Genomic DNA, 21,702 nt, shown 5'->3' on the forward strand with positions numbered 1-21,702 from the left:
TCCAAGCAGCTTTTATTTGGGGTGAAATTGCTTTTGAAGCCCTCACTTTCAACTTCCGCCGTAATCAGAGAGCTGATGTAAGGTACTACGAACACCTTGCCAATCTGCCCCATATTCAGTACTTTTGTTTTGTGTGATATTCTCATTCTACATATGTTGTTAATTTTTCGAAAAGCTCTTTTTCGTTTACAATATAAGCACATTGAAATTTTGATAAATCTGGGAAACTCATTAAATATGTGCAAACTATGACGTGGAGTGTTGCGCTTATGAAAATTTCTTATTTAAGCCCTTAATAAGTTAACCTCTAATTACATATGAATCATTCGAAGAAGGGGATGTCCTCTTTTCCAAAGAAGACAATAAAATATTTCAAGAAGTCGCCTTATGCCATAAACGTGCGTTCAGTGTCCTTGAACCGAGGGTTGTGAAAACGAAGGGATAAGATAACAGAAAATTAGTCAGTCACTCCTTGTACATCATCGATGTGCATAACTAGCTAATGTTTATTCATAAATAAAACTAGAATTCAGAAATGACTTGTAAAACGGTCAATCTTTGATGGATTTTGATGGGAGTTGCAGCAAATTTCATGACCTCTGTGGCCTATTAGAGTGATTGGGACAATGTTTTCCATAGGTGTCCGTAGACCTTAAACAGGTACACACAAACGTTTTGACGTCAACAAAGTAATAATGAGCTTTCCGTTCATTTATTTACGTTCAAGTAAGAAATTCGTGGTATTAAATCGCATCCAGGTAAGCAGTGGTTGGGCTATACCAATATTCGCTGAGGGGTTAATGACTTCAATCTTTAACTAACGATGTAAGTAATGCAAGTAAATTTGGTACCAAGTATGAACATTATGTTATGAAAGTACGCGAAGTTAACTTTTTAAATTGGGACATCTTGCGTTATAATTATAACTGTATATACGTGTAGAAAATATTTCCGTTGGTATTCACTGCAAGCTTTGAGTACAGGGGTGTGCCGAAGAGAAGTTTTCTCTTACACTGTGGAATATATCATTAAGCTCTTTATTGGTTGTCTGATCAAATTAGTCTACAATATGTGTATCTAATGAGACTATATTCCAGTGAAGATCAGGAAGTCATATTCCTTCGTACCAGTTACGTAGACAGATGTCCGATACACCAGACACTAATATGACCTACTTGAAACTGTATATGAGCATCATGACGGTTGTGAGTATGTATTGTTATTTAAGGGGACACGGTCACAGCTAGCTGGAAGCGATCATGTGATATATAGATTCCTTTCCTATTCCTTTCGTATCAGTTATACGTAGACAGATGCCCGATACACCGGACACTGATATTACCTACTTGAAACTTTATATGAGCATCATGCCGGTTGTTCGTACGTAATTTTTTTTCGTAAGGGGACACGGTCACAGATAGCTGGTAGCGGACATGTGATATATATATATATATATATATATGTATGTATGTATGTATGTATGTATGTATGTATGTATGTATGTATGTATGTATGTATGTGTGTGTGTGTATGTATGTATGTATGTATGTATGTATGTATGTATGTATGTATGTATGTATGTATGTATATATATATATATATACATATATATATATACATACATACATACATACATACATACATACATACATACATACATACATACATACATACATACAGACATACACACATACATACACACATACATACATACATACATACATACATACATACATACATACATACATACATACATATATATATACATACATACATACATGCATACATACATACATACATATATATATATATATATATATATATATATATATATATATATATAGAAAATGAAAAAAAAAACTTGCTAAAGATGTAAATATGTCTTTTTGTTGTTGTTGTAAAACATAACATTATTATTTCGGTCCATCAGCCTCGTTCCAAATTTTAGGCCACCGGTAACAAATGGACATTATGTAAAGCATTACAACGGTGATAGCTATTTGAGTGTTAACACCTGGTTTTTAAGATGGCCACCTAAACGCTAATTGTGACTACCAATAAGTCGCCATATCGAGGCACCTAGCTAGAGCAGTTAGGACAGTTATTGTGGTGTCTATGACTATGTTTGAGGGGTCAAAGATTTCATTTGTTAGCGGGCTTGTAAAGTTCTAACCTTCACTTATGATTGATTCTTTTAGCAACTTGCTCAGATTTATTTTATGGTTACGCTACGATTTCACCTAAAATAAACATATATAAATGATATACTATAGGAGAATCGAATCTCTTTTTCGTGTTACTGAGGATCCGCATTGTAGCCACATCAAGACTTGCGTCAGATACGACTTGGAAATAATTTAATAAAAAGTCTGACAAGTTATATTCTTCAGAAACCCCCGTATCGTTTGATTGAACCCAACTATTTTATACCGTCGATTATTTTTTTCTTCATATACGCCAAAATATGTGCAGAACAGCATATTCACACTTCGCCGCGCACTTGGCTGAAATAAGGAAGCATTCGAAATAGTTGTCTTGATGACGTCATGACGGAACCCGGACATGTTGCTGTACAAAGATGCAAGTGGAGCAAGTAGATGTATCTTACATTATCCTTCATTAAACAAGCAATTGAATGAAGACAGCATCTGAGATACTTTGCGAGTTGTTTCACTTTTTATTGAATAGCTCACCAATTAATTTATTTCAGTAGAAAGTAGCTTGGAGCAGAGCTAATAATTATCTTAAACATATGAGTCAAGTTAATATCACGAACTTTAAGACCTAAAGTAAACCTGATCAATGGAGTTTGAAAATTTTGAAGTCTATATTTACAGTTTTTAGTGAGCAAACGATATCAAAAACAGCACATAAATATGATACTGTATTAGAGCATTTGAGTGAAAACAGCCTCTAAGATTTCGCAAAGAATTTTCACTCTGTCTTAAAAATCTCACTAATTACTTCAGTGCATAAACGTGTTAGCAATGTAAATAGAACAAAATAGTTATTACTGGAAGAGGCACAAAAATAAAACATGAAACAAATGTAGATAATGTACCATCTATGAATTAAGATTTAAAATGCAATTTTAAATTACAGATAAACAAAATATACAGATTAATTGTAAGAACATTACCATGATACAGGTTTTCAAGCATAAATAGCCAGCTATTTAATAATCCATTAGCAGATATGCCAATGACATCAAAACTTATAAAACTTGATATTTAATATCTCATTAATTAAAATAAAATTACAGCAGTTACCGATACTACGCTTGATATCATTACAACAGATATCACAAGGTGTTCCATTAAGTGTCAGTGGTAGGAGATGGTATGGTTTTCTTCTGAAATAAGTGACAACTAGAGATTAATGTTACATGATACACTATGCCACATACCAAAAAAATTATTAATATTTATTACCGCTTCAGTGAGAATTTATTGAATTTAATTCACCAATAAAAAGTATATCAACATCACTAAACTTTCAGTATCCAACAATCATGACATTATCAGGCAAATATTCAGCAAATAGAACTTAAAATGTTTATTTATTTATTTTACAAAATTTCTATAGCGCCTTATCCAATCAGAAATTGCTCTCAGGCGCTTTACAGTAAAATACATACAAACATGATATACAAATATATAAATCGATAATGAAAGGTATAAAAAATGTTGTAAGAGTTTTCAACTAAACCAAGAAACAGATAGTTCCTTTAGTTTTTAGATTCAAACCAAAATGCATTTTAAGTCACATTTTATGCCAAACTTTGCTCACTTAGTTATATTAAGTACAATGCTTGAAGTGAGACAAACCAAGTACTGTACTATTTGGGTATGATGCATTGGATTGCTAAGACATTCAAACTATTAATGTACTGCAGTGGCCATAATACTTGTTGAAAATGGTGCCCAGTGAAAAAAGACATTATACATAATGTTTTGTAGCTACAATCAAGTTCATAATATTAACTGGGAGTGGTCCCTTATTAATTTTCTCAACTGAACAATTAAGTAAGCAGGCCATTTCCCCTTGTATCTGTGCGCTATTTACAAAAATAAAGCTACTGACAAGTGATAGCATATACTGAATATACAGTACCTCAATAACTGGAACAGACACATTTACACATTAAAGACGTTTATCCAAGATAAACATGGAGGAAATGTTTCTTTTGAAACTGAATATGGGGTTGATGCAAGCCATTCATGATGATGATTTTAGTACAGTAGCCCACAGACATTCTCGTAAAATGTCAATTTGTTCCCCAAACTTAGGGTCATAAAATGTTCATCAATGCACTTTTATTGACCTTTAGTTGAGATCATCTACAGGAGTAGGCAATTCAGTTAGTCCCAGATGACTTAATATACTAACTGAGCTTGTGTCACTTGTATAAATACATAGCAACCTTATCAGTACAAAGTCATACTGTTCAAACTTTTTAACACATTCATTCCCTTGTGCTGAGTTTCTTTGAAACAAACTCAGCACTCTCTTATGATTACCCAGATTTAGATCATATTGGGTTCCTTGTTTAAATCCAATGGCCTTCTCAGGTTTTCCTCTATATGAAGGGATTATCTCGCCATTTTTAAATTCTGTTGAAATAACCAAAAAGAGAGAAAATATTAAAACTGAAAACATCAGCTTGAATACAATGCTGGTCATCTAAGGGGAAGGCAGAGGGTTCTGTCATACCTTGCCTTGTTTTACATAAGAATATTTAATGTATTACAACAAATAAGGGGAACTCCTTTTAATGTTCGCCACATATTAAAGTGTACACAGGCAAAGAAAATGCTTCAATAACAAACTTAATAATTATGAGGTACTTAGGATTTCCATTAGTAATATACATTTGACATCTGAAGCTAACTTCCGAGTAATAATTTGCAAGATGTTCAGATTTTGACCTCTGGTAAGCATAGATGACCTATGATCTTAAGATCAAACAAGCTGGTCCTCAAACCCATTAAAGCCCAACCTGGTTTGAGTTATTGTTTATACAACATGTAGACTTTTGTCCTTTTGTGCTTCGATCTCTACAGAAGTTTCTTTAAATCACTACAATGGATCCACACGCTTTGTGTTTCCAGATAAAGTGTTAACAAGCCAAGTGATCAAACACACCGAGAAAATACACATACACCATCATCTTACTCATTACTTTTGACTTAGAAAAGAATATAAAACGGGAAAGAGGGAACTTAATATCTTATAAGAGGAAGGAGATAATGAATCTATGTTTGGTATAGTACTTCCTTTCGAATATTTTGTTCGTTTTTTACTCACCAAACTGACAGATACTGCCATCAATACCTTCATTGATTCGAAGTTCAATCCTCATGTCTGTGCCATCACACATGAAGGCAAGGTTGAAACCCTTGCATTCTGAGTCATCGTCAATAAGATACTCTTTAAAAGCTGAAGACAACAAATAAGTTTTAAATTTACAAAACACATTCTAGCCGACAAACCTATCAATCATTCACTCAATTACAAAGACACTGTACTACACTTGTTATTTCCTAAAAGTATGACATTCGCATTACAACATGACAACTTAAACTGCCTTTTTAATGGATCACTCCAACAATAGAAAATTATTATAATTTGAACTAACCTATAACCACTCCAACAACAAATAGTGATTATCATGTGAACTTATGTATTACAAAACTACACAATATATATCACATTATTTAACTTGAAAACCTTGTTTTTCCAAAGTTACACAATTGAAGCACGTTGCTACAACCATAGCATTGCAGAACAAGGAATTAATTTAATGGGTAATATATCCATGTGAACTTGAAATATATTAGTGTCATTCAATAACATATTTATTGTGTGATAACGTTGAAGTTTGCAATAGTATTCAGCATTTAATTCCTGACTGTGGGATATTAAATTAAGAAGAGACGACCCTGATACTTGCTTTAAACTAAATTTGAATTGGCACTTGCAACAGTGACATCAATAGCAACACAATATTTTCAAACGATTTCTTCCTTATGTGTGTGCATGTGTCACAAAACAAACACAACAGAATCTTACAGCTTGACATAAATTGGAAATAACTGTAGAGAAGGAAGAAAAAATCCATTTCAAACAGAATTACCTTATCCATAAGTTATAAGAGACACTTACCACGACTCACATTGGGTCCAGTGTCATCAGAACATCCCTTAGACTTGGAAAAATCTGTTTCGTCTTTACTAAAAACAGAAATTCAGTTTAAAAAAATACATGAGCCCATATTTAAAGTTGTAAGTTTAGAATTAAAGGAGACACTAACCCATTCCCATCATTGGTTAATATGATAGAGATTATGATAATGAACATCTTCCCTAAACAGAAAAGAGATAATATCATTCCATTTGAGAGACAATGCAGATTTAATATCTTTACTTAAATGAGGCAGAAGGCTTGATCTAGTCAAAATATCCCTTAATTATTACAAAGGGGATTTTCTGTTTTGAAGAAGGGTTTGAAAATGCTGAATCAGAATGACAAAGCTCTAAACATGACTTCATAATCGCATATGTTTCACTGCCAACACTGAAACTTGGATATCTCTTATTGATAGAGCAACTGAGGAAAATGTGTCCCAAATTCAAGTACCAGGACATTAGAAAAGACTTCCAGATAACTTGACCATTACAAAGATACCTTATGAAAGTTGATCAACGATGACAGTCATTTGTTGATCTCAAATGACCTTTGAACTTCCCCAATATTGTGAAGCTGCATTCTATATAAAGTTCATCCACCACATAAGTTTTTAGTATTGCAAGTGAAGGCATTATGCACACGGACATAAGCACCACCATCCCCATCGCAGAGATTCCTCTGCTCTCAGACATGAAATTTCAAAGATGTTGGCTAGTTTGTGTCCAATTTAATTTTAATAATCTAAGGAATTAAGTGTTAAGTTAAATTACTTCTGTCACGTTAGTCCATATTTACTTGACCCACAAGATTTTTGCTCGAAACTTTGCTTGGTCAAAAAAAACTCAATACATTTGTACACTGTATATTTATATGGTCAGAAGTGTATCTTTGAATATTCATTTTTTGCCAATAAAAATTGGCATGTTTCCCAGTAGACCAGATGCCCATATCGATCATAAAGGATGCTTCAAACCCAACCTAGGTATCAAAGCAAGACAGACTTCAAAAGTACTCACTCTAGATCCTTTTTGTCCTCTGTAGTATAACCTATGCAGGTAGACAGTACAAAAGGTAAACATGTCACAACCTAACATAATTAAATAATGACTGGGAAGATAACATAACTTGGTATTTGTTATATGTCATGTCTTGTGTGACATTGTCATTAATACTGAAATTATGATTCAAATTTGATCAGAAGGCCAACATTAGAGCATTTTCATGTCTTCCAAATTGAAAATAATTAACACATTGTTATTAACTGAATGAAAATTGTTTCTAGTCTCATAAATATATAAACAAATCTGAGCCAGGACATTTCCAACTAATGAATATTTCAAAGCAAATCTCTTCACAACAAAACTATCATGTGATTTAAGCTATGGTTTAAATTGGATATTGTGATGGTTAAAAAGTAACCCTTGTAACCCTTGTCCCCCTCCTCCTCCACCACCTCTACTTCTAATCAACACTAAAGCAGGTGATTTTTTTTCTATACTGATGTTATAATCGGATCTCTGTTTGTAATGTAAAAATAAATGAAGGTCATACTAAGGAATGTTGGTTGGTGTTTTTCTTTGCTAACCTCACAATTGAAAAAAGAACTTAAACTGCTACCATATGTTTGCTTACAAACTTTAGACTGAGTTTTAATGCAAGAGAGAAAGGAGAATGTTACACTTACTTTTATTACTGTCTTGTCCAACATCTTGGTCACTTTGACTATTTTTGCTTGGTGTATCTAAGATTCACAAACTGTAGTGAAGTTAGAGTTGCTACACGATATTACATAAGCTGTTTGCATTTGTTTAACAATGTTATGAAACATATCAAGTACTACAACTTAAAACAGGACAGTTTACATCATGTCCACCGAGATGTGTCTGTTACAAACCAGCATATTTTACTGCCAGCCATGCATATTACATGGCACATATTTATGAGCACGTACATCTTATTATATGGACTTTTACAGAATAAAGTAGGCAATGCCGCACCCATAGATTAATATGCATAATTCGTTGACAATCAGGCATATCTACAGTCCATGGGCTCCATGTGTTCACATAAGGCATACACTCAAAGTATCCTTCATAAAAAATTGTTTGCAACATGTCTACTGATGTCATAAAATATATCTCTTCAATTGCTGATTGCAAATTTTCCTAAGGTTGTAACAAAATCAATGAATGCTACACATGTGATCTGAATGTAACACTTATATAAAAAAAAAAAAAAAAACGTACCCTCTGGAGACATTTGGGGCAGTCCTTTCAGTGTTGTTCGTCTGTTTAAAAAGAGGAAAATTATTGCATTACTGAGAGAAATCAAACTTTCTGTAAGAGTTACCTTCTGAAATGGACACTCTAGAAGAAATTTATTGGTGTATACAAGTCTAAAGTTCAAACATTTTGAAAATATTAGAGTGTTAGGGGCTTACCTTTCTGGATCCCTCTTCTTTCCTGCAGTGGTCAGTAGAAAAGAAAACATACATAAAATTTAAACATTCCCAAATGTCAGATTCAATGCTATTGTTATTTCGAACATGTTGCAATCAAATGAATAACTTCTTGCAACCATATAGATGAGGAACAAGTCTTGCTTTCACTGAAAGAAGCTAATCCCTATTCCTATCATGGCTACCAAGACTTGCAGATATTGTAATTAAAAATACTGTATTAAGCCGGCAATTCTCTATTATGTGTTAAAATCTGTTTACAACAAACATAGTACAATAAATTCCTGCTTGTTGTTTGAGATGAGGCCTTAAGATGTACACCAACAGAGGATGCTATAAAGTCACATAACTGTATGGAATATATATGAACCTGACAATCAATACCGAGCTAGTGTACACAATTCAATATTTAAATTTATTTTCAATAGCAGGTCCTGACCTTTTTATGTCTGAAATCTATCAAATGGCAAAACTGTTAACAACAACAGTTCAGTCTCAACTAAAGTTTAAGCTTAAAACATATATTCTTGAAACCTAGATTACAATTAAGTTTAGATTCTCTTGTTCCAACTTCCAAATACAAACAAAGCATTAGTTTGATTGTCACCTTTTCTGGGAGTTCCTTCTTCTTTGGTTTCTCTGTTGAACCAAAAATATTGGAAAATAAGTAAGTTTGCAGGACACAATATACAATCATCAACAACATATACAAACAATTTAAGATGGAAATGATACAAGAAAACAATTAACTCCCGGAAGAAATAATTATCATTCAAAGCATGTGAACAATTAAACACCATTGCATTAATTTTTGTGAAGTAGTAGGATGTGAATGTTGAATTATCTCAAGGAACTTATGAACTATCTTGAAAGCAGTGAAGTCATCATAGTTTGGGAATTAACAATCAGCAAAATTACTCTATTGAAGTGAAACTTACTTTTCTGATGGAGAAGAGTTTTTGTCAAACTCTGAGTTGTTGTCATCCTCCTGTGCAAACAACAATATGTGCTACTGCTGATTGATTTTCATTTCTGTTTGAAATCTTCTTCTATTAATCAACATCAATATTAAACAATTTACATTAACAAAGTTTTGCAATTATATTGTCTATATATTTCTTTATATTTCCTGTGTAGGAGGCAGCTTTCTGTAGATTTACATTTACTTGATCTAACAGGGCTCCAATTGCTGGTCATGTGTGAGTTATGGAATTGAACGATTAACTACACATTTTACCTGCAGCTGTATATGACTTTGGCAGTAATTCTATTAGAGATTTTTGGAGCCTGTGGCCCCGAGGGAAGTACTTTGTTATTATGTTATGAACTTGAGGAAAGTACTGCCTACATTGGTTTTCCCATTCATACTGAACCAGATGATGTTCCTGGTGTGCTGGGAAATCACTACTCTGTTTGGGTTGGGTGTACTGGGTGGATTCTCTGTATCCACTAGATTTCAGGGCTTCCTCATACACACGAGCAGCAGCATCGAAGACATCTGGGTTCGATGATAGAATAGATATTCTATTGCTTATGGCAACTGATTATAGATGGTGGGTGGTTGGTTGGATTTGGCATTAATGAACATGAGTAGGTCGTTGATCTACAGAAAGCTGCCCATTACATGGGAAATGTTTAAACAGCAAAATAGTATGCAAAGCCCAAGCTATATTGGACACCGAATCGTACTTTGGCATTTCAGGAGGACCCTGTAAGCAGAGATTCAAATACCACACAAATCTCTCAAGAAAAGTACCAAAAAGAACAGAACTGTCAAAGTACGTATGGAACCTGCAAAGAATTAGCCAGAGTATAAGGTGGGAGATAGTATAGTCATTGAACACATACAAACGCGAATCAGGCCAGACCAATCTCTGCGTAAAAGATAGCTGACAATCTTACATACAAAGGACAGAAAAACAACACAAACTGAGCTAGTCTCAAAGTGTTGCCATATTAAAAGACGTTTCACACGTTTGAGCGATCATCAGACAACTCTAATGACTCAGTTGTCTGAAGATCACTCAAACGTGGGGAACTCTAAGTAACAACTACTAGCATTCCACTAGTCTCAACTAATTCTCACCGATATTTTGCTATGTCAACCGGACATAGAGCACTCTGCGCCAAGATAGACACCAATCAACCAAATGTATATATTATCAATAAGTCAAGAAATATTGAAAAGGTTCATTAACACATTTTATCCTTCAAAAGAACCAACTATGAGCTCCTTCAGGAATTCACAAAGTTAGAGTTTACAAAAAATGTTAACATAATATCTGTTCTGGAATAAATAATAGTAAACAACTGCACCTGGTATTTTTTTCCATCTTGTTTGCTTGCAGTATCCTGCTGTTGTTGGACTGTCAGGGGAGAACAAAACAAAAAAGCCAAAAGGCTCCTAGGTGACTTCTTGCCAATAGTATAAAGAAGCCATCAATTTACATTGAACTAATCTTTCTAGGTTTGACCATACTTGTCTTTAAACGGCTCAGCTAGGATCCTTGCACTCATATAGAAAGATGTTTAGTCCAAACATGAAAACTGCCCAATATTTGTTTATTTTAAGGTATGTATAAACATTAAAAACTGTGATGATGCTGACAGGAACAGGCCCTAGAAGGTGGCATACTCCTACTTAGAGTATTTATCAATCGGCCCTGATGTTCTGTTTCAGGAAAAATTCAAAAGAGCAGCACCTCCACCATTTTTGCTCTACACCTTTCTGTATCTGTCCTTCTGCAGTTAATTCCCCACCCTCTTCCCTCAATCCTCTCTTTGTCCCTCTACAGTTTATCTCCTACCTCTCCTCTTCCCCTGTTGGTTTCTTTCTTTTCTCCTTTCCTTGTCTACAAATCCTCTTACATCTCATTTGTGTGTACCCTGCTCATTAACCTCTCTGAATTATGTGCTTGTATTTGTCCCTTCTATTACTGTGACTTGTCATTCAGCCTCTGAAAAGATCCTGCTGGAATTGAACCGTCATGCTCACTTATTTTTACATGCTCTCAAATGACCTTTGACATTCTATATTAAAGGATTTTGTATTATTTAGAGATATTGTGATTACAGTAATAGCAAAGTAGGGCTTTCATGCAGCTGAAAACCAGTACTTTAGGATGTAAATATGGACTAGGGCCCATTATTGAATGACACTCTGCCTTTGTAAGGAGTCAGGATCAAGACCCCTAACACGAATATGTTGTAATGTTAATATTCGCACAGGGGATTTCCACTGTAATCTGATAGTTGCATGTCAATGAAATGTTGCTTAGTTGTATATATTATATTGTTATTATATTTCTGTATACCAATTACATTAGCAACAAAGTTACTAACAACCCTGGTAGTGTAAATCAGCTGAATGTCAAAGCCCTAGCTGAAAAAAACATAGACCACCTATAGAAAACTGAACCATTGCAACAAACTTGACTTTTTTAACCTAGCTTTTCAATAGTCATCAAGATCCATGGTGGTCCAAGTGACTCCACACAATGAACAATTGTTGTCTGACAACTTCCAGTACTCTTCTGTAGATCACATGCAAACACTTTACCTGTGATTTGTTAAAACTGAGCTGTTGTAGTCTTGATCTCCACAAAAAACAATAGAATTATGTATAAGGTGGGATCCAAATACAAAGTGTGAACATCATCTAAGCTTGTCTTTTAGAAATGAATTGCAAAGATCATTAATTTAAGATGATTCAATGAAGTGGACTAACACTAAATACCGTTGTTTTATCAAAGAATAAAAAAGATGTTAACAAATATAGCAACACCAAACTGAAAATGGGGACAAGCAATTATACTAGTTGTATTTACAATGAAACTACACCACTCTCAGTAGAACAAAGCACAAGCAACTTCATGCATAACTTCCTGGTTTGTACTTTCATTACAGTTAATCAATTAACAAGTAATACAGCACAGCTTTAAAATTGAATGGTTTTACTAAATACGTTTTTGAGTAATGTTTTGAAATGCTATTAATTGGTTTCATTTTGAGTGCTTTGTTTGTTCTGACAATGGATCCATCTAGCATTTTAACCATGTGGTGCTACATCCTTATCAGTGTGATCTGTACTGTTTACAGATCTTTGAATCAAAGACACTTGATCACATTAAGATGTTCAACAGTATGCAAATATGTTGGGTGAACTTGCAAACAGATTAGCTGTGGCATGGGTATGTAAGAGTGCCAAAGGCAGTGCGAAAAATCTTTGGTGCTGGGTGATCGTCTAGGTATTATTTCCACTCAGCAATTTTGCCAATCAAAAGACATTCTTTTAGAAAACACAACTCGAGCTGTGAAAATCATTTACATTGTTCTAAAACAGTGGTACTCACAGTGGTCCCTGCCTGTTGAGAGGTCCCAGGGGGGCACTACAGGGTACACAGGGAGTAGGGGGGGTGTTGCCACTGATTTGGGGGTCCCTGTTGATAAAGACACATCACTGAAGCAATTTAGGGCAAAATAAGGCATCCAAGGGGGTCTGGGAACAATAAAAATACATTTTTGTGACCCAAAATTATCTAAAAATGGTATTAGAAATTCAATAACTCCACCCCTAGGTCCAATTTCTATCTTGTTTGAATGATATTGTAGCAGAGACATCTCTTGTAACACATAAAAGCCACCATTTTAGACTGTCATTTGGAGTTTCTCTGAACTGGTCACTGATTGCAAAGTCGAGGGGAGGGGGCATTGGAACAGTTCAAGATGGTCAAAAGGGGGTAGTCGTCTAAAAAAGTTTGAGAACCACTGGTCTAAAACTTTGTTCCAAATGATCTATTCTTTAACACTTACAATATATTTGTATATGTTACTTGCAATCAAGCTCATAGCAAAAGCCTTTCACGATTTGTGGAACTAGATAAAACCTGTACGATTGCACCATATTTTGTCCTCAATTGGATAGCCTCATTTGCCTTGGGCATTCCTTGAGGGGGGGGGGGGGGGGGCAAAGGGGGCACTTGGAAATGAAATCAGCAAAAATAGGGTAAGAATTGCTTCAAAATAGATGGACCCCTAGGGGGGCTTTCAAATATATTCCAATGTGTTTTATTGCTTTACTTAATCTAATCACTGTTAGAAAATGTTGAATGTATGAAAATTGGAAATGTCACAACTGAGGTCCCCAGGACCACCATTAGGGCTTAGAATATATTCTGAGGAATTTAGTTCCTCTCTCTGACATGTAGTTTTGTTATTTAAACTTCATACGAGAGTGAAAGGAGAGTAATTCCTCTTTCTGACATGTATCGAAACACAATTCTAGCCAAGGCCAAGACTATGACAATGGTGAAGCTTCTGGGGGATTTGCCGCACTCCTGTACTACAGACTACTCCAAGCCAATAACGGCGTACAAAGTAGGAAATAATTCTTACATGTATACAGCTGTAATAATTAAGCAAATAGTCCCTTCTATCGGCAATCAGTCTGAAAACAATTAATCTGTTTCAAAATAAATCTAATGCACACTCCACTTGAGAGATGATCGTAACAGGTTGTAAATGGCTTCATCTGTCAAATTTGCAGAAATGGCCAGCCAAAATTGGATGGCAATTGACAAAATAGACACATATGATAGGCACTGATTTAAAGTCTGGAGAGAGACCCCCAGACAGGGACATAACTAGGTCAATGCCAGTGTATCTGCCCTGGTCTGGCCACAAGTACCAAACCAGAGTAAAGAACTTCCCAGTGGTAACTTGCTTTGAAAATATGTGCAGAACAAGCTTTCAAATACTTTAATTATTTGATATAATATGTCTTGTAGAATGTTACATCAGGCAACTGCTACTTGGGAACTAACACTTCAAAAAACTTCTAAATCATCTTTAGGTGAAGGATGATAACACAAAGCTGTCATCAAGATCATTATCAGTGACCCATTTGCTCTAAAATAATTAGTTTACTCCATAGAGATCATAGCAGTTTTGTCAAATATATCAGAATTGGCTAACATATGAGGTCTGCCATCACTACATCGATTGATGATCAGATAATAGTTGACCTGCTAAGGTCAAGAGATGCACATTTATAAAGTGACTTCAGCTTACTGCCTGCATTTCATGGTCAGAAGAAAATCACCTTTTAATGGTACTTTGCAGAAAATCTTTAACCTCTTGGTTAGACATCTTGTACAGTGACAGGGTATGGTGAGAAGGAAATACTGCTAAAAGTATGGTTTGCAACAGTACTGAAAGTAGCTTATTTGCAAGTACAATTGAGCCTAGATTTCATATGCATGTGATTAACTATACACTGTGTCCTTTCACATAATGGAGTGCCAAAACCTAGACTGATCATTATCTTATCATTATCTGAGGACGTCCCTAAGTCAGAAGAAAGTTTGAGTAATTTTAAGGAAACATTGAATGACCTTTTATGTATATTTTCCTCACTACGAAGTGATAAAAGTTGCCAACACTGATCAACATTAGGTGCAGCAAACATTTTGAAGATGAATTTCCAAAAGAATCCAAAACTACTTAACACTGTGAACCCTTATAACTTTGGGGTAACATGCAACTGTCAATATTTCCTTTTGAGATATCATGTTTACAATGTTTTCAAGTTTTCATCTCTGTTGACTTCATATGATGTTTGACTTGCTTAAAAATATGTAGACATTTAGCGAATCGTAAAAATTGTTCTTTAAGAGACACATATAGTTTTCACATTGTGGCAATGGCTGACCTTAAGTAACCTATGAACTCCACCAAAAACATTAGGAATCTTGTATGCATTATAGGGAAGCAATATGTAAATATGAGATTTTGTGAAGTTTCCAATCGTGATATATTGTGCTTACCAGTTTTTCAGAGCTTGACCTAATCATATTAAATGACCTTCGACCTACACCAAATTGTGTAAAATCTTTACACTACATTAAGATATCATACCATGCATATATGAGCTTCTATTTTGTTCAGGCTCTGGAGATACAGCAGTTTTGAGATTTTTACATTATAACCTCCGCTATCCCAAAATGCCATGACTTCCATCCAAAACAAAAGGGTTCTTGCACTTTTTATAGGGAAGCCATATGCAAATATGAGAGCCAATAGTTTCCCATCTGGATATATCAGGTAAACAAGGATTTAGAGTTTTGACCTCTCATGACCTTAATTGAACTCCAACCTACACCAAATTTTGCAATCACTTTACACTACATAAGGCTATCATGCATACATGAGCTCCTTTGATGTTTAGGTCGTGGAGATACAGCATTTTGCCCTCTACTGACCCCACATGACCTTTGACCTCCACCCAAAACAATAGGGTTATTGTACTAATTATGGGGAAGCCATATGCTAAATATGAAAACTGCAGAGGTTACCCATCTTGATATATCATGTTTACAAGATAGGACATCACACATACGCACCTAGGGGTCTTAAGAAGAAAAAAAAACAATTGGGGGACACCTAGATGTCCCCCATCACACACACCAAATTGACTGTATTGGTTACTTGCCTGTCTACGGCAAGCAACCAAAGCCAAACATCCACTGAAGCTGGGATATTAACAAAACAAAAATTTTCTCATGAGACCCACTATTAATGGGAATTAAAAGGAAATACTGTCATCAACAGAGAAAGCCACAGGGTGCCATATCCAAGTGTCAAGAGGTACCAAATAAAACAACTTTCACCTAAGCCTAACCTTGATTGGCAATTGAGACTCATTTAATGGACTGCTGCATCTCTCCTTGCTACACCACTTCCTATAGCCCCAGACACTTGACACACAATAAGAATTTTGACAGTTAACCAATTAATTATTTGATTGCTAACCATTTACATGGCTAATTATCTGAATAGTTAATGTGCTGTTGAAAATTGAAGTGTGCTTGTCTCCCTCTGGACATTTTTTGTTATCTTGACAAAATTCTCTCACCAGAAAGTATTCAATGGTGGATTATTAATGCAATGTGGATCTAGCAACATTGCCCTAGCTTGTTACAATGGCAGATTAAATATTATCCTATTATAGTAACATTCATAGCCTAACAACAAGTTTCAAGTTAAAGTTCATTTTTGACAGTATTTCTCATTACAAAAATTAATGAGACTCAAACCTTTCAGCAATATATAAAACAAATCTATATATTTAATTATTCAGTTTTGTTGAACGTCATCACAGAATACTGACTTCAAAGTCAACGGTTTGTCTTCCCATCAGTATTCAAGTACCTGAGGAGTTTTGATAAAATTTAAACTGATACTTACGAAAGGCTCGATCGTCAGCAAGTATTTTCTCAAGGGAAGATATCTAGAAAGAAATGTACATAACATATATTTGTTATTTGTTACTTCACCATTCCAAATCCTATTTAAAATTTACAACAGAAACATTTGATAAATATCCTTGCTGTGTAATGAATTAGGTGTTACGTAATGAAATGGTTTGGGTGGATACCTTGCAGTAGCTGTCTTCATAGCTGTTCTTAGAGGACAAGTTATTGTAGATTTCTCGGATCTGACATCTTGCTTATGAAGATGTTTATTTCTTTCATATGTATCTGTAATGTTATATCTGTCATGGAATTCCTTACCGTTTTGTTACAAGCTAGACTGAGACAGAGAGCAATGATTCATATTTGTTTTTAAATATTGTCACTTTTAAGGATTAATCTAAGCATAACATCAAAATCCTCAGATTTCATGATGTATGAAGTACAGCAAGCAAAAGAAAACTCAATAGAGAACGTTAACACTGGCCATGATTCCTTAGCATGTTCATTCAAATTATTCCTAGAATTATTCAGTACTTGATCAACTTGTACCCACCTGCTGCTGCCTGTCCTCAAGTCGTTTTTCAAGGCCATTGTTGTCTGCCTCTTTCACTGCCAGTTCCTTCTCAATCTTACTAACTAGTAAACAAATATGAAATATGAATATCTCTTGCATAAGCATCAGCAGTTGAAGTTAGCAGTTGAGAACATCTATGACTTCACAGTTATAAAAGACATTCTGTACGACTAAACTGTAAAGGAGAAACACTCCTAGGGGAATGATGGAGATGCTTATGGAGAAGGCTGCTCTAAAATTACCTTGCAAATTGCAGTTTTGAGTGAACTGAGTAGTTCTGAAACACTAACAACATCGACAATAACAGCTACGTCTATGAATTGTTAACTTGGACTTTTAACTTTTTGTCACTCAGTCTTCTTGAGTATCTGCCTGTGGTACAATTATCCTGGATCCCATACATGGAATGATCCTACCACAACTAAGTACATCTATCACAACAGTTAAAACCACATGCATTGTCAATGTTTAAGCTAAGAACATACCTAATTCAATATGCAAAGACACAGTTTTTGTTTGAAAAACATGATTAAGGACAGGAAAATACTAGAAAATCTTGCTTAAATGAGCAATTGCCTGCAGGGAAGGTTAGAAGTTTTGCTTACAACTACAACCATTCTGTTAATCTCATTACTGGATATGCATGTTCTACCATTGATGAGCTAGACCCAACAAACACTGATGATAATATGTGTCTCTGAGAATATGAATTGACATATGTATAAATGGGTTGTGAGCTGCATATTCGTTCGTACTTGTTAACAACTCTTGAATCTGATTGGTCTGTCATCATCAGCTGACCAAGCATCTAACCTATGGATAATGCATGGTAAACTCACCGGCAGATTAATATAAGTTTTAAAAAAAAGAAGTATCTTGGCAAGCTTAATCCCAATCCCGGCTAGCTGCCTAAGCTAATTAATGTAAACAAATCACAAACCTTCTGTGAACCAATCAGATTAAGTATGGTATGACAATTAGCCCTAGCTTTAAACCTTGACCAAATGAGGACCAGAATTTCCCAGAAAGCTGGTATTCAGTCTGAAATATACTACTCGTAGGGTGAGAGCAACAACAATAACCTCATTGGCATTAATGTCATTAATATTATGGCATTAGCCTTAGTCTATCACACTGAGGTTTAAGTCTTACTCTAAGTGACTGGTCTTATGGAGATTGACTTTGCAAAAATCTTGGACAGAACTGAAGTGTAGAGTTATAGACATTTTATGTGGTGTATGACACTGTTCATGATTAATCATGTTGGGTTGCGGGAATTCTCTGGTAGTGAAAACTGATTTCCGTAATCGTTTCTGATCACTAAATTCCAGAGACAGATGGTAAGCCCAGGGTATACAGTGCGTACATTGCAGCAACATAAGCGAGAATGCAGTATGCCCACATGCACAGTATACACGTTGTACTCCAGCTAGCTAGCTAGCGAGGTAGAAAGCAAGAGTGGTTGCAGCCGCCAGGGTCTGTAGTGTACGAAGTATAAGATACTTATAACCATTCGTGTAACTGTACAGATGTAAAGGGGTAGGCATACAGCAAAAGTGTAGGATTTTCCGCTCATTACGAAACGTACCGAATAATATATTTCTTACATTGTTTCTAATATGAATGGAAAGCAATACCAACATGCTGCAATAACTTTTTTAGGGCAGATTCTGATTTTAAAGAATTAGACTTCCCAAGCTTTGTTGGACGTGTTGAACACTTACAGCAAATAAGCTAGTCGTCCGTCTGACAACCTAAGAAGGGTTTTAGGTTGTCAGACATGATTTTTGGTTGTCTCGGACTATCGGATAACCACTAAATTTGAGCCCTGCTCTGAGATGAATAATTTTTTATTGAGTGGGGTACATATAACACTATCACTGGACGCACTCAGCCCATGGCATTATGCATTGCTTGATCTATAACCCCATTGGTGCATTATCCTGCAATAAATGCATGTTAGACAGCTGATTAACCCCAAGCTCATCAATGTGATGGGACTGAGAAGATTTCATCTTGGTGACGATAGATACAAGCAAGCAATAATAGGAATAAGGTATGAGTCTGAACTTTCAACAATCAGTGATTTGAACACACAGTCTATAAACAACTCATGGTAGTACAAAAGCTATTCTACATTGTCTACATAGCCTGATAATAAGATTACCAATGCATGAGATAGCAAGTAACATAGCTGATTACACTAGTACGACAATGGGTCTATATGCCCTAAGTTACGCATAAAACCTTACTTTTCTCGTTTTGCTCTTCTAGTTTATTCTTCATTTCTGTCTCCTAAGGGTGAAGAAAAAGAATCATCAAAAAAAGATTCATTGAAGCCATCAATTGTATTATGCCAATTATAATTAACAAAACAGTTCATTAATACTGCTTCTAATGTGTGTTAAACAATACTTGTCATTCATATCAATTGATGAAAAGTCATCACAAGGCTGTGTCTGTAGAGGTGAAGCCCAACACAGCTCACATTGTACTGTTATTTTGTATCTTGCAAGATGCTCTCTTTATGATCAGACTCCTCAAGCCTCCTCCTAAAAACAACAACAAGCAAGCAGATATGGTAGGGCATTCATGTTTCAAATATTGATAGAAACCACTTTAATATTACAGCATGAAGACAATTTACTTGTACTGAAAGAAGCCAAATACTCAAAGAAAATGTCTATTGGAAACACCCTCAACCCTCAACCCATGATCACAATTCACTGACAACTTCAAGTTTGTGTAATTTAATGGTTAAAGTTTAATACACACCTGTGTCTTCTTCTGCTCCAGTTGTTCTTTCAGATTACTCAGTTCTTCATCTCTTGCTGTCAATTCTGTTTGACTGTTATTAACTGTTGAAAGAAATAGAAATGTACAACCAAATCAGTGTAGCATATTGCTTCTTTATCTTAAATGAGTATAGCAAGCATTATCTACCAATTGCTGTAGTTGGCAGTACATTATCTGTGTCTGCTTTAAAAGAGAATCAAATTCAGCCATTATCACTGACCCAAACAATGCAGACACTTATCAATTACAATATCACCAAACAGCTTAGAATACATTCATGTGTTGAGCTTAGCATTCTCAATATTCACACTGTATAGAAAGCTCTTTCTTAACAGAAACTTGATATATGGAGATGGGACTGAGAAGATTTCATCTGACATGTAATGGCCATGAGCAAGCACATCTAGAATTAGGAATATAGTATTAGATTGAACTTTCAACAAGCAGTGATGTGAACACACAGTCTATATACAAATCCTTATAGTACAAAAGCTATTTTACATTGCTTATAATAGACTGATAATAAGATTACCAATGTATGAGATAGCAAGTAACATCGCTGATAACACTAGTACAACAATGGGTCTATATGCCCTAAGTTACTCATAAAATCTTACTATTCTCGTTTTGCTCTTCTAGTTTATTCTTCATTTCTGTCTCCTACAGGTGAAGTAAAAGAATCATCAAACAAAAGATTCATTGAAGCCATCAATTGTATTATGACATTTATAATTAACAACACAGTTCATTAACACTGCTTCTAGTGTGTTTAACAATACTTTTCATATCAATTGATGAAAAAACATCACAAGAATGTGTCTGTAGAGATGAAGCCCAACACAGCTCACATTGTACTGTTATTTTGTATCTTGCAAGATGCTCTCTTTATGATCAGCCTCCTCAAGCCTCCTCCAAAAAACAACAACAAGCAAGCAGATATGGTAGGGCACTCATGTTTTAAATATTGATGGAAACCACTTTAATATTACAGCATGAAGCCAATTTACTTGTACTGAAAGAAGGCAAATCTTCAAAGAAAAATTCTATTGGAATCACCCTCAACCCATGATCACAATTCACTGGCAACTTCAAGTTTGTGGAATTTAATGATTAAAGTTTAATACACACCTGTGTGTCCTTCTGCTCCAGTTGTTCTTTAAGATTACTCACTTCTCTCTCTCTTTCTGTCAATTCTGTTTGAATGGTATTTACTGTTGAAAGAAATAGAAATGTACAACCAACTGTATCATATTGCTTCTTTATTCTAAATGAGTATAGCAAGCAATAACTACAAATTGCTGTAGTTGGAAGTACATTATCTGTGTCTGCTTTAGAAGAGAATCAAATTCAGCCATGATCATTGACCCAAACAATGCAGACACTTATCAATAACGATATCACCAAACAGCTTAGAATACATGTGTTGAGCTTAG

At 35.0% G+C, this 21,702-nt stretch overlaps 1 protein-coding gene across 12 annotated transcripts in view; it reads right to left on the bottom strand.

Moving 5' to 3' along the window:
• Nucleotides 1-2,657: 2,657 nt before the first annotated feature.
• LOC139977136 (uncharacterized) overlaps nt 2,658-21,702 on the bottom strand; it is a 40,050-nt gene continuing 21,005 nt past the window's right edge. For 5 of the 12 annotated variants that reach the window (XM_071986238.1, XM_071986234.1, XM_071986242.1 and 2 more), the window contains 17 exons: nt 21,398-21,480; nt 20,887-20,929; nt 20,249-20,331; nt 19,726-19,768; nt 17,453-17,535; nt 16,892-16,934; nt 13,000-13,086; nt 10,964-11,013; nt 9,586-9,635; nt 9,255-9,286; nt 8,630-8,651; nt 8,436-8,476; nt 7,874-7,930; nt 7,206-7,236; nt 6,166-6,233; nt 5,308-5,439; nt 2,658-4,613 (listed from right to left, as the gene is read on the bottom strand). In XM_071986238.1, the coding sequence (XP_071842339.1) occupies nt 4,327-4,613; nt 5,308-5,439; nt 6,166-6,233; nt 7,206-7,236; nt 7,874-7,930; nt 8,436-8,476; nt 8,630-8,651; nt 9,255-9,286; nt 9,586-9,635; nt 10,964-11,013; nt 13,000-13,086; nt 16,892-16,934; nt 17,453-17,535; nt 19,726-19,768; nt 20,249-20,331; nt 20,887-20,929; nt 21,398-21,480 (1,235 nt within the window). In that variant the 3' untranslated portion in view covers nt 2,658-4,326. Of the gene's footprint in view, nt 4,614-5,307; nt 5,440-6,165; nt 6,234-7,205; nt 7,237-7,873; nt 7,945-8,435; nt 8,477-8,629; nt 8,652-9,254; nt 9,287-9,585; nt 9,636-10,963; nt 11,014-12,999; nt 13,087-16,891; nt 16,935-17,452; nt 17,536-19,725; nt 19,769-20,248; nt 20,332-20,886; nt 20,930-21,397; nt 21,481-21,702 lie in introns of those variants that run through there. The other 7 variants (XM_071986236.1, XM_071986237.1, XM_071986239.1 and 4 more) reach the window with 7 other exon arrangements.

This window comes from Apostichopus japonicus, chromosome 12 (assembly GCF_037975245.1).
Source record: "Apostichopus japonicus isolate 1M-3 chromosome 12, ASM3797524v1, whole genome shotgun sequence".
NCBI classification, from domain to species: domain Eukaryota; kingdom Metazoa; phylum Echinodermata; class Holothuroidea; order Aspidochirotida; family Stichopodidae; genus Apostichopus; species Apostichopus japonicus.